The sequence below is a fragment of the Electrona antarctica genome (assembly GCF_951216825.1).
Source record: "Electrona antarctica genome assembly, chromosome: 1".
Classification (NCBI taxonomy): Eukaryota; Metazoa; Chordata; class Actinopteri; order Myctophiformes; family Myctophidae; genus Electrona; species Electrona antarctica.
Window position 1 is genome coordinate 7,050,795 of NC_136806.1, and position 14,426 is coordinate 7,065,220.

Below are 14,426 nucleotides of genomic sequence, written 5' to 3' on the forward strand. Positions count from 1 at the left end.
AGTTTACTGAGACACTACACTGTCTCTCTGCATTCTATGATCCTATAGTGTACTGAGACACTACACTGTCTCTCTGCATTCTATGATCCTATAGTTTACTGAGACACTACACTGTCTCTCTGCATTCTATGATCCTATAGTTTACTGAGACACTACAGGATCACATTAGATAATTGACACAGGGGTGAAAAATGGGTTACAAAATCGTGGGATCAAAAATATTTAGAAAAGAAAAAGGATGGGATTCATATCACTCAACCTCAAATATTCAAACGTTACAGGTTGAACCGACATTTGGTAAATTGTCTCAAGTTTAGTTAACAGGGGAAAGAAGGAGGTTTTTAAAAAACAACTTTAATGAAGACAACAGCTAGAATTGACAACATCCTGACGAAGTTGACATCGTTGCTGCCATCTCATTGTTAAACATCATTCCTGCAGAATCCCTCCCTCTGCAGAGTGTCATGTCGGGCGGCCCGGCACTCATGTCATTCCTTCTTTCACCATCATCGCGTTTCAGTTATTCTTGGACAAAGCTGTGTCATCGAACTGTATGTTTATGCCCGTCTCCCGCCTCATGGGCTTTTCTTCTGCAGCTTCAGTCTTAATATTATTATGTGTTCTTATTATGGGTATGATCCCGGAATTTGAGAATGCCCTAGTTTTGAATGCCCTCGTTCTTCTGCCGTCGGGCCAAGTCACGTTGGCCGCACCACTGCTATCATCAGTCATCATTGTGCTGCCGTTGGCGGACACGCTGGACATGGGGGAGGTCAACACGGGGGCGTCGTCAGGCGAGCTCAGGTTGGCGAGGGAGAAAGAGTATCCTGGAGACGACGCAAGACATTCTGGGCAGTATTATGTGTGTCTTAAGTACCAGGTCTTATGACTTAACTAAAGACCTGGAGGCGTGGTCAATGCTGTTTGGCCACTCAGAATAGCCAAATGGCATTGATCACGCCTCCAGGTCTTAAGTTAAGTAATAAGACCTTGTACTTAAGACACGCATAATACTGCCCTCTGAGTTTTAATACAGTTGTAATGACTTGAGGAATAGACAAATTAAGTTAGATCCACATTTGTTGACAACTCTCTGACCCAAATTAACCACTAGAGATGCAAGACTGCAATCAAACTGTGGGGAGCAAACAGTGGGGATGATGAACGTCGATGTCCACTTAAGTGTCAAGTATACTGTAGGCTTACATAAATGCACAGCAGCCACAGTGGAAAGAAATTTGGCCTCTTAGTCCTCCTTAACGAAAGCAGCACCATGACCAGCAGTGGTTCCTTATGGAGACACAAGGAAGCACATGCTGGTCAAAATTAATGATGAACAAAAACTAAAAATATCCATAAATGCAAGTCTCCATGGGGTGAGTAATCTAAAAATATATATATAGGGGAGAACAAGGTTAGTTGAAGCACCTCCTTTATCTAGAAAACTGTTTTCATGCAACCTTAAAGTAGTAGAAAACATTTTACAAAATACTTTTTTCCCCCTCGGTCGGTCAAAGTCAGATTTGTACAAATCAGGTAAAATGACTGTTTTAACAAAGCAAATTTACCCAGGTCTAAAATGTAGTATATCATACATGTTGGTGATTTACCAATTGATAAAACAATGTGAATAGTTTGGCAAAATTAAAATTAAAATAAATGTCTGAAGCAGTATTCATTTCTTTCTAATGTTGAAAATGAACCAAAATGCCACTGGGCCAATTTTCAAAATATGAAACCCTTAAGCCTCTATTCCATTTAGTGTAGCACAATGTTTCTCAGACTTGCATGGCTTTTGAAGATTACATCACATGGCAGAAGTCTGTTTGTTTAGAGCACTTGATATAAATGGTTTGCCAGCCAAGTCTATGGACTTTAATTCATTATGGCCAATATACATCTACCGCCCCTCACTTCACACAAGTGTGATTTTTAATTTAAACAAAGGCAACCAAAATTACCTTTATGGTTCCATTTGTACTCTCAAGAGTTACAAACCCTTAACCCATTTTGACCTGAGATCAGATTCTAAAAATGTCTTCTACATCCTGACAGTTTTCTGAAAAAGCTATGTTTCTATGTCAGTCGTTCTTCGATTTTTCAAAAATAGCAGACGTACAAGCTCGTAGCGCGCCACTCGGTGGCGCGCTATGAGCTTGTAGATCTTCTATTTTTCAATAGCTAAAGCACACCATTTAAGCCCCATTTTAGCTGTCGACTACACGTTCACAAGAGGGAGCTGCTTTGACATGCTGTGAACTTATAGATCTGCTGCTATAAAGCAGCAAGTATAAACACTACTAAACACACATGTACGTATACTTACATTAATCTTCATATCCGTCCCTGTAGGATCCTCCCGAAGAACGACCTCCATAACCCCTAACAGTAAAAGACACAATTAAAACTCCATTCCAATTTTTTTGTTAAAACCTCAATTCACTCAAATTTGCTACATTTAAGGCTTTCCACTTACTTATTGTCCCTGTAGCCGCCACCACCGCCGGATGAGTAGCTGCCGCTTCCACTCCTGTATCCTCCGCCGCCACCGTAGCTCCTGTCACCGCCGCCACCACCGTAGCTCCTGTCGCCACCGTATCCTCCACCACCTACACAAACACGAGAGAGGGGGTAATGATTAATTTAACTTAATGTTTTTTTTTTAACCCATTTTGACCTGAGATCAGATTCTAAAAATGCCTCCTACATCCTGAGTTTTCTGAAAAAGCTATGTTTCTATGTCAGTGGTTCTTCAATTTTTCAAAAATAGCAGACCTACAAGCTCGTAACGCGCCACTCGGTGGCGCGCTATGAGCTTGTAGATCTGCTATTTTTCAATAGCTAAAGCATAACATAATGCTAACACCAAAAGGGGTTCCCGCCCAGAATGGGTTTAAGGGGCCATTTGAGGATAGAGAAACACTAAAGTTGACATCATAAACTCATCCAGAGTCATCATAGACGGACTGGAAAAGCTTAGCACGAATTCTCTGGAGCTGTAAAGGTGACGTCATAGAATGAATTCTCCCTAAAACTATCATGACAAAATTATAACATTTCAGAGCTGAACATTATTGTTTAGTCTTCCTATGAATCTGCAACAGACCTACAATGTAATGCACACTGGAAACAAAGCGAAAAGCTTTTACCTTCTTGGGCAAACCAAAGACTCACTGCAACAAGAACAAGATGGCTGCTTCCCATCGCTGCATATACGTGAGTTACTTTAAAGTGCTGAGGAAGAAGTGAGGGCTGGCTGGCCCTCAGCGGAGGTTTTAAGGCTTGCTGCTCATCCCACAGCTGTTCATTATCAGCACTAATGACACCTGTCTGTCATTGTTTGGATGGGAAGGTTTTGACTAATAGTCAGGCCAGGCAGGGGATATTAATGGTTGAATAGAAACCAATGGGATATGTTAGTAGACACCTTTACAAACACATTGGTGAAGAAAATTATTGGTGAGAAATGTATTCCCAGGTTTGACATTATTCTGATAATATTCCCTGACTATATTAACAGTTTGCAGAAATAAACACAGGAAAGGCATATATAGCACACATGCAACGTTTTAAAATTTAAAATTAACTTAGCCTATAATCATTCCCCCGTTTTACATTTCAAATCCCATATTTCTATTAAATCAGCCACGAACAATTAAGTGCATTGTCAGCATTCAGTGTAGCTAGTATATTTACATATTCAGATGCAAATTGCCCTTCATATTTGTGGAAATATCCAGGATATTGGGATGTGTTAATGTTTAATAAATATGTTGTGGAATAACAGTAACATGCACCTAAACTCAAAACCGCCCAACAGGACCCCTGTCAGACCCCTGGCAGTTGCTGGAGGAACGAGATATGAGTGTGAATTCCGACACCCTGCGGGGGTAGTAATGTTGCCCACTGCCGGTGAATAGCTGAAATCAGCAACAGCAGTTGTGTAACCAGAGCCACTGTAAACCAGTTCTACTAGCCGGCCAAAGCACATGTCAGTTGTAATACTTCCTGGTCTTAAACCAACCACAGGAAGGAGCTCAGCAGCCAATTGAATGTAAGCTAGTAAGAACCGCCCAGAGGGCGGCCCTGTCAGAGACAGAGGTTTTAATAAGCCACTTCGGCGACTCTAGCAGTCAGATTCTAGTAACATCGACAAGAGTCCACACCTCGTGCCAACGTACGATGAACAACACAGCTCACATAGACCAATGGTAATTATTGATACATAATGCAAACTATTAATAATCAATGAATAATGTGTTATCCATGTGTTGTAACCTGCCTGTAATTGACGAATGCTATGTATATTTCTGTCTCATTTATGCTAACTAACTAAACGTCTAACCTAAATTGGGTTAACACTAACCCTAAAACCAACCCTAAATAACTAGTTCATGTGTTTAAATGTATGTTTGTTAAACGACAATAAAAGTATAAAAGACACTTGAGTTATATTATTTAGACAGTTTGAGTAAAGACATGCTCTTTGTGCAGTTGTGACCCTTTCAGTAGGGATAGCTATGAACCACGATGCTATCAACTTAGCAAATTAAATCGTAGATAGCTAAAATCTGAACAGTAAATAACCATACTAGGGATGTCAAACGACTCATATTTGGCAAATCGATAAATCGAGGCCGCAAATCGACGAGTCGATCGACTTTTTTCCCTTTTTTTTTTTTCCATTTTTTTTTTTTTTTGTTGTTGCTGCGCAGCAGTTGAGGAGAACGCAACTATGCATTCCTTTAAGCAACACAACTTCTGCAGCTGCATCCATATGTTTAGAATTTGCATCAATGATCAAAGCCCAATAATAAAAAATAAACTTTATTTTGTAAACAACGACACTGAAGGAGCAGCGGCGCTATCGGCTGCTATGCTATCAGCTAGTCCCAACTAAAGTGTCTGCAGCAGCCTGTCACAAGTCCCGTAATGAACTGACACGGGACGCACGTTGTTCCGTATTTTAATGTCGGGTCGGGGAATAAATACAGTATGAATGACGGCGGGATTTATTTGACAACGCTGTCCTGCTTTCTTCACGAGAAGAGAAGAGCGCTCACAGCTCAGAACAGAGCGGACCTGTGGAACACTGTCTTTGAGCATGAGCGAACCTGGGGTCTGGGAGGCTCAGAGCTGCAGCCATTGGCTCATGATACGAGCACACGACCAATGGGACAGAGCATTCAGTGTTGCTAAGATACCCTTCCCCTTCACCCCACACCCTTGGACGATGGCGCCCTAACTGCAGCCAAAAAAATAAAAAATAAAATAAAAACGATTTTTCGACTCATACGTTTTTGAGTCGCGGAAGGCATGAGTTGAAAATCGAGTCGATTTTCAACTTTTTTCAACATCCCTAAACCATACGGTGTAATATAAAACTATATTACGGTTCCTTTTTACTCCAAACGTAGTAAAAAACCATACGGTGTAATATAAAACTATATTGCGGTTCCTTTTTACTCCAAACGCAGTAAAAAACCATACGGTGTAAAACCATTAGCCTTGTAACTAAAATAGCCTTGTAACTAAATAGTTCAAAGCACGGTTAATAGACGCCACAGCTCAGACACAAAGTCTCAAAAGCTAAAAGTTTGCTAACCTAATAACAGGCGACAATGTGATCCAAGTTCTGGGTTTTAATAGCTACTCCAAAGTCAATGTCTATTCCAGCCTCTGATTCCAAGCAAGCTGAATGTCATTGATTCAGGAGTGATTATTGTAAACTAAGAGCTGGGCCATTATTGTTCCCATCTTCCTCCTGGCTTTCAACCAGGGGAAAATGGCCGCCAGAGCAAAGCTAATTTGCTAAAACCATTAGCCTATTGTCTGGTGCCTTCTACTCTGAAACACTTCTAAACCTAGCCATGAGCGGGGGAAGGGCAGAGTAAACAGGCAGACAGGGCATAAAGGCATCTTAAAAATGGCCACCATGCCCCAGCTAACTTACTGAAACCTGAAACACTTCTACCTAGCCACATGAGCGGGGGAGGGGCAGTGATGGTAAGCAGGCAACAACAGGGCAAAATGGCAACTTGCCTCTACTCTGATACACTTCTAACCCAGCACATGAGCGGGGGAAGGGCAGAGTAACCAGGCAGAGCAACAAGGCTCAAATAATGGCAACTATTGCCTCCTCACTCTAAACACTTCGGGGGAAGGGTAGAGTTTGGTTAACAGGGCTCCACCACTCTAACTTCTGCTCATCAGCAAGGGGTGGGGGGAGGTCGTAAAAACAACCCAAATGCTAAGCACAAGAGGCACATGCAATAGGCTTGTGAATAAATGGAGCTAGGACAGCACTAACCACTAAGGCTAAAACTAATTGAGTAATAAGGGGGGCAGGTTTAGATAGCAATGAAATGTGAAACCACTTTTAACTATAATACCTAGCTATTAAATTAGACCAGAACCGTAACAGAAACAAAAAATACTGTAAAACGCTAAACTGGCTAAATCCCCTGTGTCAATGCTATAAAACTATAAAACCGTGATAAATTAGCACTTGCTAAAATCCCAAAGATTCAAATAAATTTGATAGGTGAGGCAAAGATGGCTAATATATTAATCAATGAGTTAAAAGTTATAAGCGAAGAGGCACGATCAATATTCGAAAAATTAGCTACTGAGTGTGAAATAAGCCTGATGTCACAAAAAAATCCTAACACCACAAAAGCAGACGCATTTATTAAACTTAAAATAGCTTTCGGGAAAGTAGCAGATACTTATACAGACTATTGTGAAGAGTTAAAGGAAACTAATTTAATAACACAATATGCTTTGGAAGCGGACAATGCGTTTAATGTCTGCACAAATACTTTCCACAACATGAGACGGTCGCTGACGACTGCAATGTGGTCAAAGTTACAGCCAGAGTGGACCCAGTTAATTGACAGAGCGTACGAATTGCTTTGTGCCGGGCCAATGGCATTATTAGAGTTAGGGGAATCTCTCAATGTTTTGAATTCAATATTACAAGGCAATAAATCCTTCATAAGTCCGAAAAGTTCGATCCAAATGCTTTCTGACTATAAAATGCTTGTTCTAGCAACGAAAAGGCTCAAACTGCAGGCCGCACCAGAAATAGGCCAGATAGGGCTAATAAAAATAGGTTCACTAACACAAAGGATCCAGGTCCCAGCAGAGGAGCAGAGAGACATCACCTCCGGACGAGCGGGGGAGGAAACGGCAGGGGGGCGGCAGGAACCTGGCCGCCCTCTCACCCCAACAGATGACGTCACCTCGATTGGGGAAGGAACGGCAGGGGGGCGGCAGGAACCGGGCCGCCCTCTCACCCCAACAGCAGACGTCACCTCGCGAGCCCCAGGGGGGCTCGCCACTACGTCAGCGGAGGACAACCAGGCTCCTCCCAACGCAGCACCGGAGGCCTGCGACAGCAAGGTGCGTCCCAACACGGTGCCACGAGGCCCAGCGGAGCCGGCACCTGACGCCAAGTCAGCAGAACCAGCACCGGAGGAGCAGGAAGCCTGCGGTGACCACACAGTGGACATCGGCCGGGCGCCCTCAACAGCCGTGCAAGCGACAGGCCCAGTGTCCGTCGCGGGAGACAACAGGACGCCGACCGCCACGGAGCAGTGGCGCACGCCACAGCAATCCCTCGCCTCAGAAGGGCGAGATGACATCAGAGCGGCAGACCTAGGTGAGACGAAACCGTCCTCCACCAGTGCAAGCAGCGGCCTGACACCAGACCCCACAGAATCCACCCTGTCAAGGCATAAGCCCTTGAGTTTCACCAGGGCGGAATCTGCCATGCTGGCCCTGCTATGTCTACCCACGCCAGCAACCACTGCAGTAGTCCACCCCACAACAGCGGCCACCACAACAAATCCCCTCCCGTCCGGCGAGGGTAAAGGTGGTGAGCTGGGGGGACCGCCCACAGCCAAACCACGTGGAAGCTGGGGAAAGCTTTGCAAAGCAGCGCTCTCCATCACAAGCCCTGCAGCCATCGGTAAGGTCACAATAAAACCTGCCGATGGCAGAGGGAAAGTTAAAATGAAAAAATGCAGTCAATGCCAATTACGTCATGAATGAATGACGGATGCGCGCGCACCAATCCCCCCCCAACACCAGCAGGCCCAAAAAAGATGGCCGCCAGGAAGAATGTTGACAATTGGGGGAGCACGCGCGCACACACACACACACACACACCACACACACACATGCCCCCCAACGAAGGGGAGTTGGCCACCACAAGGATTGGGGGAGCGCGCACACACAGAGCAAACCCCCCCCTCCAAACGCAAGGCAGGAAGTCCGGATGCAAACACACACACACACACACACACACACACACACACACACACACACACACACATCCCCCCCCCCTAACACAGGGAGGGGGGCCTCCAGTGGGACCCATTGCAAAATGTCAGTAAGAGACAATGGGAAAATCTGTGTTGTGTTTTAAACAGTTGTGTGATTGTGAATTGTATTACAAGTTAACATTACAGAATACATAACATTCCCCGTTTGACGAGTACAAACCAGAAAGTAAAAAGTAACTCATAACTAGGGTAAAATGGTAAATTAATGTGTGGTATAAAATAATGTTAACTCTTCCTTTCCAGCAAGGGAAAAGCCTGGGTGGAAGGTGTGAATTGTAATTGTAACATTTGAAATGTGATGACTTTGTTAAGTTACAGGCCAGTTTGAAATAATTGCCTAAAAAACCTTAAGGTGACCAAATAAAAGTGCCATGCTAAATTACACATTAGTTACTAAACTCACAAAATCCAAGGGCTTTTACGAAAAAGACAGTAAAAGTTAACCAGAACCCTTGTGAAAACTTATCTCCAATCTGCTCAGAACAGAACCAAGCATGTTTATGAGGGGTAATGAATGGCAGGAAAACCTGCTTCTAAAAAGTAATAATCTTAACAGGTTGACTTTATTTAACAGTATGGGATGTTAGATAATGTAACAAATTAAATAGTGATCCACGAAGATATCACAAGTCAATGTATTTGTTCGAACAAAGTGGAATAAAATTAAACAGAATTACAAGCAAGGAAACAAACAGGAACCTTAAAATGAGTAACTAATTCTGAAAAGATAAAACAAAGAACAATATTATAATTCCTTAACCAGTCAGTTCAAAGGCATGTTAAGCTAATCATAGTTTTGTGTTTATCAAACCCCCCCCCCCCCCCCCCCTCGGCAGATAATCAATGTGTCGAAAACCAAACCCTTTATAAACGGAATGATTGTTTGAAGAACCTCTTCAATAAGTTTATGAATAGGTTCTTGCGGGGGGTGTGGAAATATCCAGGATATTGGGATGTGTTAATGTTTAATAAATATGTTGTGGAATAACAGTAACATGCACCTAAGCTCAAAACTGCCCAACAGGACCCCTGTCAGACCCCTGGCAGTTGCTGGAGGAACGAGATAAGAGTGTGAATTCCGACACCCTGCGGGGGTAGTAATGTTGCCCACTGCCGGTGAATAGCTGAAATCAGCAACAGCAGTTGTGTAACCAGAGCCACTGTAAACCAGTTCTACTAGCCGGCCAAAGCACATGTCAGTTGTAATACTTCCTGGTCTTAAACCAACCACAGGAAGGAGCTCAGCAGCCAATTGAATGTAAGCTAGTAAGAACCGCCCAGAGGGCGGCCCTGTCAGAGACAGAGGTTTTAATAAGCCACTTCGGCGACTCTAGCAGTCAGATTCTAGTAACATCGACAAGAGTCCACACCTCGTGCCAACGTACGATGAACAACACAGCTCACATAGACCAGTGGTAATTATTGATACATAATGCAAACTATTAATAATCAATGAATAATGTGTTATCCATGTGTTGTAACCTGCCTGTAATTGACGAATGCTATGTATATTTCTGTCTCATTTATGCAGGTTATTTACCTAACTAACCTATCTAACTAACTAACTAAACGTCTAACCTAAACTGGGTACTAACCCTAAAACCAACCCTAAATAACTAGTTCATGTGTTTAAATGTATGTTTGTTAAACGACAATAAAAGTATAAAAGACACTTGAGTTATATTATTTAGACAGTTTGAGTAAAGACATGCTCTTTGTGCAGTTGTGACCCTTTCAGTAGGGATAGCTATGAATCACGATGCTATCAACTTAGCAAATTAAATCGTAGATAGCTAAAATCTGAACAATATTAAACGTTTAAAAAAACCACACAGACAGACAACTAGATCCGAAAAAGAAGAGCGAGAGAGAGAGAGAGAGAGAGAGAGAGAGAGAGAGAGAGAGAGAGAGAGAGTAGCCGAGCTGCTCTAAAAAGGAATGGAGTCATGTTGTAAAAGTGTTGTTCCTCAATCTGAATGGAGAGCTTTGAACTAAGAAGAAGAAGAGAATGGCCTGCCCTGAGCAGACTATAATGGCTGCTCCTCCACGGCCTGCTGGTCCCTGCAGGGAGAAAACTATCTCTCACCTGGCCTGGCCTCTCCCTGCCAGGACCATAGAGTATATAAAAGGATAGAGACTGATCTGGCGCGAAGCTCCACCCCCTCCGCTATTCATGTCAGTGGAAGTTGCTCAGTGGCGTTTTGAAGCACCCGGAAGACTGCCGGAAGTCCCTCCTCCGGACCTCAACTTTGAGGTCCGGGGTGACGTATGCAACCGAGCGCTCAATGTTAAAGCCCAGCTGCACGGGGTTTCCCGGTCATGAATCCACGGGTCCGCCTGTAGTCCCTCCTCCTACCACTAGGACCCAGACCTTCAACGTTGAATAGCCTCACTGGCCCCTTGGCCAGGACCTATAGAGCGTCGCAGTCCCGCCCCCTACCATGGACCAGGAAATGATTCTCCGTTCATTTTCCTCATAGACATTTCAAAAAGTATTTATTTAAAGACGTTTACGCCGCGGACAAAGCCAACTCGAGTTGTGACAAATCATGACAACAAACACAATTTTTTGGGCCGAACACATAATTAGAAAGAAGAAAAAAACGGCAGGTTACAACACTTTTTTTGTTGTTTTTCTTCTTTGTAATTATTTGTTTGGTCCAAAATATTGTTTGTGTTGTCATGAGTTGTCACGACTCGAGTTGGCTTTGTCCGCGGCGTAACCGTCTTTAAATAAATACTTTGTGAAATGTCTATGGGAAAAATGCATTGGGATTCATTTCCTGGTCCATGGTAGGGGGCGGGACTGCGACGCTCTATACCGTATCACCAGAACAGAGAAGAAAGACCTCTCCCTGCCGGGACCTGTACCGTATCACCAGAACAGAGAAGAAAGACCTCTCCCTGCCGGGACCTGTACCGTATCACCAGAACAGAGAAGAAAGACCTCTCCCTGCCGGGACCTGTACCGTATCCCTCTACCCCTCCCTTATGCCACTGCTAAGAATATACTATATATAGCCTATAAACCGAGACCAACAAAAAAGACACGATATATAGAATTACATTTGTAGAATTAGGTATACCTTACCTTTTTCTGGATATAGGAGGGCTAGCCCCTCCTATATCCAGCTTTGCCCATCAAAAAATAAAAATAATAAACATTATAAAGTGACATCAGTAGATGATGTCAGGTAGTTACGACAATGTCACATTGTGATTAGCTGAGAAGCTATTCATATTCGTCACATCACTTTGGCTGTCTTCAGCCAGTTAGGCGGTGCGATGAATGTCAATGTCTGAGGACCTAGAGTCCCAACAGCACGAACTGCTTGCTCTAGCAAGTATCTATGATGATGATGAGTTCCACAGGGACGGTTCGGCCCAGGGAGGAGAGATGCACATTTGCTTGGAACTGCCTCCAGATTTCAAAATCGTTGTCAAAGGAACAGAGTCTGAGTACAATGTTTCCTTCCTACCACTTATCCTGAACTTCCAGCTTCCTCCAGAGTACCCATCTTCCTCCTCACCACGTTTCACACTCGGCACCAGCAAATGGCTGAGCAAAGCTCAGCTGAACTCCCTGTACAGACACCTGGATGAGCTGTGGGAGGAAAGCCGGGGCTCTGTGGTCCTCTTCACCTGGTTCACATTTCTGAAGGAGGAGGCACTGGACTTCCTGGGCATCCAGTCCCCTCTGGAGATTATCAACGTGTCCGTGCAGGGCTCCAGAACGTCTTCTGAAAAGGAAGAGCGACTACTCTCGCTTCAGCTGGACCCACGGGCCGTGCAGACCGCGAACCCACGCGGCAACATCCAACCTCAGCTGCTGGACTTTGACGAGGCACAGCGGCGGAAAGCGTTTCACAGAAAACTGTTCTGCTGCACCATCTGCTTCACGGAGAAGCTGGGCTCTCACTGCCTGTGCTTCAAGGCGTGTCAGCACGTCTACTGCAAGGCCTGTATGACCGAGTATTTCCAAATCCAGATACGGGAAGGTAACGTACAGAGCCTGGGCTGTCCCACGCCAAAATGTCCCTCTGCTGTTACACCTTTGCAGGTTAAACAGCTGGTGGACGAGAAGCTTTTTGCACAATACGACCGCTTGCTGCTGCAGTCCGCTCTGGACCAAATGGAAGATGTCGTGTACTGCCCCCGAAAGTCCTGTGCCACCGCGGTCTGGATGGAGGCAGAAAGTAATTTGTGCGTCTGTTCCGCTTGTTGCAACACTTTCTGTGTCCTCTGCAGGCTGGCGTACCACTCCATGGCCATGTGCAGTTCGGCGACCACAGATCGGTGGCGTAAAATGAAGGATGAGTATCTGTCAAAAGGTGAGGAGGGAAAGAAATTAATGAAGAAGCGCTTTGGGAAGAGGGTCCTCCAGAAAATGCTAGAAGAGTGCTTCAGCGCAGACTGGTTAGATGGGAACTGTAAACCATGCCCACACTGTAGGGTAAATATACATAAAATAGACGGCTGCAACAAGATGATATGCACGTCCTGTAATAATTACTTCTGTTGGAGGTGCCTGTCAACAAAAGACAAACATCACAGTTGCAGAGACTAGAAGATGGTAAATACAACCTCAAGGTTTTGAAATGTATTGCATTAAAGGAGCATTCAGTGATTTGGGTGATTTAGAAAAAAAACGGTCCGCCCCGGTAACAAGATGTGCACATGTACACGCTCTACAGTGGGGGAAGTACAACAAACCAACAGCACGTGCACCAAGGCCCCCCCCCCACTCGATCATGATTGGAGGAAGGCCCCTCTCATCCTGATTGGATGAAGGTTTTGCCACCCGCCACCAAAACTGAAACTAGGGTTTTTTGACCCCAGGGGCTCACTGGGGACAGGGAGGATTTCCTTATATGGTCAGCACACTCTATAGTAGGGAGGATTATCCAGAAAAAAAGAAAAAATAAGTGATATTTGAATTAAGTCAAATCACTGAATATACCTTTAAGTCTATTAGTTTCTAATACAAATTAAGATAATTCCAATGTTGAATAGAAGGAAGAGAAGTGCTGCCGTGGTACGTGCGGTTGTGAACTGTAAACAGGTGCTCGTTGGTGTGAAAGACACCTATTATGAAAACAAAGGAAATGCAACCCCCACTATGTATGATGGCATAGGTGTCTGTAGTACTCTCTCTGAATGAGAGAGATACTCTTTAAGAGTTTTAATTCTATAAGCTGTAGAACTGTATTCACTCTAATTAACCAATACATCATTATTTTTGCTATGATTCCATGCTTTCAAGAAGAAACCCACTGACAGTCATTCTAATAAAAGTATAGTCACATTTTGCCTTTCAATAATTGAAACACAACAGACTACACTAGAGTGACACACATTAGGATATTTGCTATCGTGATATGGCATATGTGTTATATAAAAATATAAAGATTGGATCGGGAAAGATCGGTATGTCTCAAAATCAAAATGATCGGAATCGGATCGGGAGCAAAAAAAACGTGATCGGGACATCCCTACAACAAGCCTGTTGGTGTCTTTCACAGATCATTCATTCAGCTCTGTCTAATGTGTTTCTATGCACGCGCGCGCACGTATATATAGTACAAGTATAGTCACAACATTTCACTGCAACCAAACACCCCCCTCCTGCCAACAATGTTAGATTCATGTATCAAGATGGAATGCCTGGATTAAGAAAGACAATTTCTAGTTTTTTACATTTGCTATAATGCTGCTTTCATGGCTGGCCATGCATATTGAAGAAGACATTTGTGTTAGCTAGAGATGCACAGATACCCTTTCTCTCTGCCCGATACCAACTCCGATTCCCACAGCTTGCGTATCGGTCGAAACAGACTACCCTTACGGGTCCATTTGATGCTGGTCCTTGAAATTACAAAGTTTGAGAACCACTGATGCATAAATAAACTGGGGAGGGGGGCGGGTCGACATAGTCGCAGGTAGGCAGGCACTCACTCACCACTCATAGCAGACTGTGTGGGGCATCACAGTAGGTCTCCAGATAATCCAAATACAACAAAACTTGTCTCTCTTCAAACCCAAAGCAGAATGAAGAGACAGACCCAGCCACATAAAAAT

General features: G+C 43.9%; 2 protein-coding genes across 2 annotated transcripts; one reads left to right on the forward strand and one right to left on the reverse strand.

The window, feature by feature from the left end:
• Positions 1 to 344: 344 nt before the first annotated feature.
• Positions 345 to 3,231, reverse strand: LOC306921894 (uncharacterized protein). The gene is made up of 4 exons (XM_079499198.1): positions 3,150 to 3,231; positions 2,477 to 2,609; positions 2,327 to 2,382; positions 345 to 827 (listed from the first exon to the last, which is right to left on the reverse strand). Exons 1-3 carry the CDS (start codon positions 3,202 to 3,204, stop codon positions 2,328 to 2,330), a joined length of 243 nt encoding a protein of 80 aa, XP_079355324.1. The 5' UTR covers positions 3,205 to 3,231; the 3' UTR covers positions 345 to 827; position 2,327.
• An 8,412-nt stretch (positions 3,232 to 11,643) lies between these two features.
• LOC306927567 (E3 ubiquitin-protein ligase RNF14-like) lies at positions 11,644 to 12,915 on the forward strand (the record flags this gene model as incomplete). The annotated part of the gene is made up of 1 exon (XM_079507353.1): positions 11,644 to 12,915. The coding sequence occupies one exon, from the start codon at positions 11,644 to 11,646 to the stop codon at positions 12,913 to 12,915; it is 1,272 nt and encodes a 423-aa protein (XP_079363479.1).
• Between the last annotated feature and the right edge of the window lie 1,511 nt (positions 12,916 to 14,426).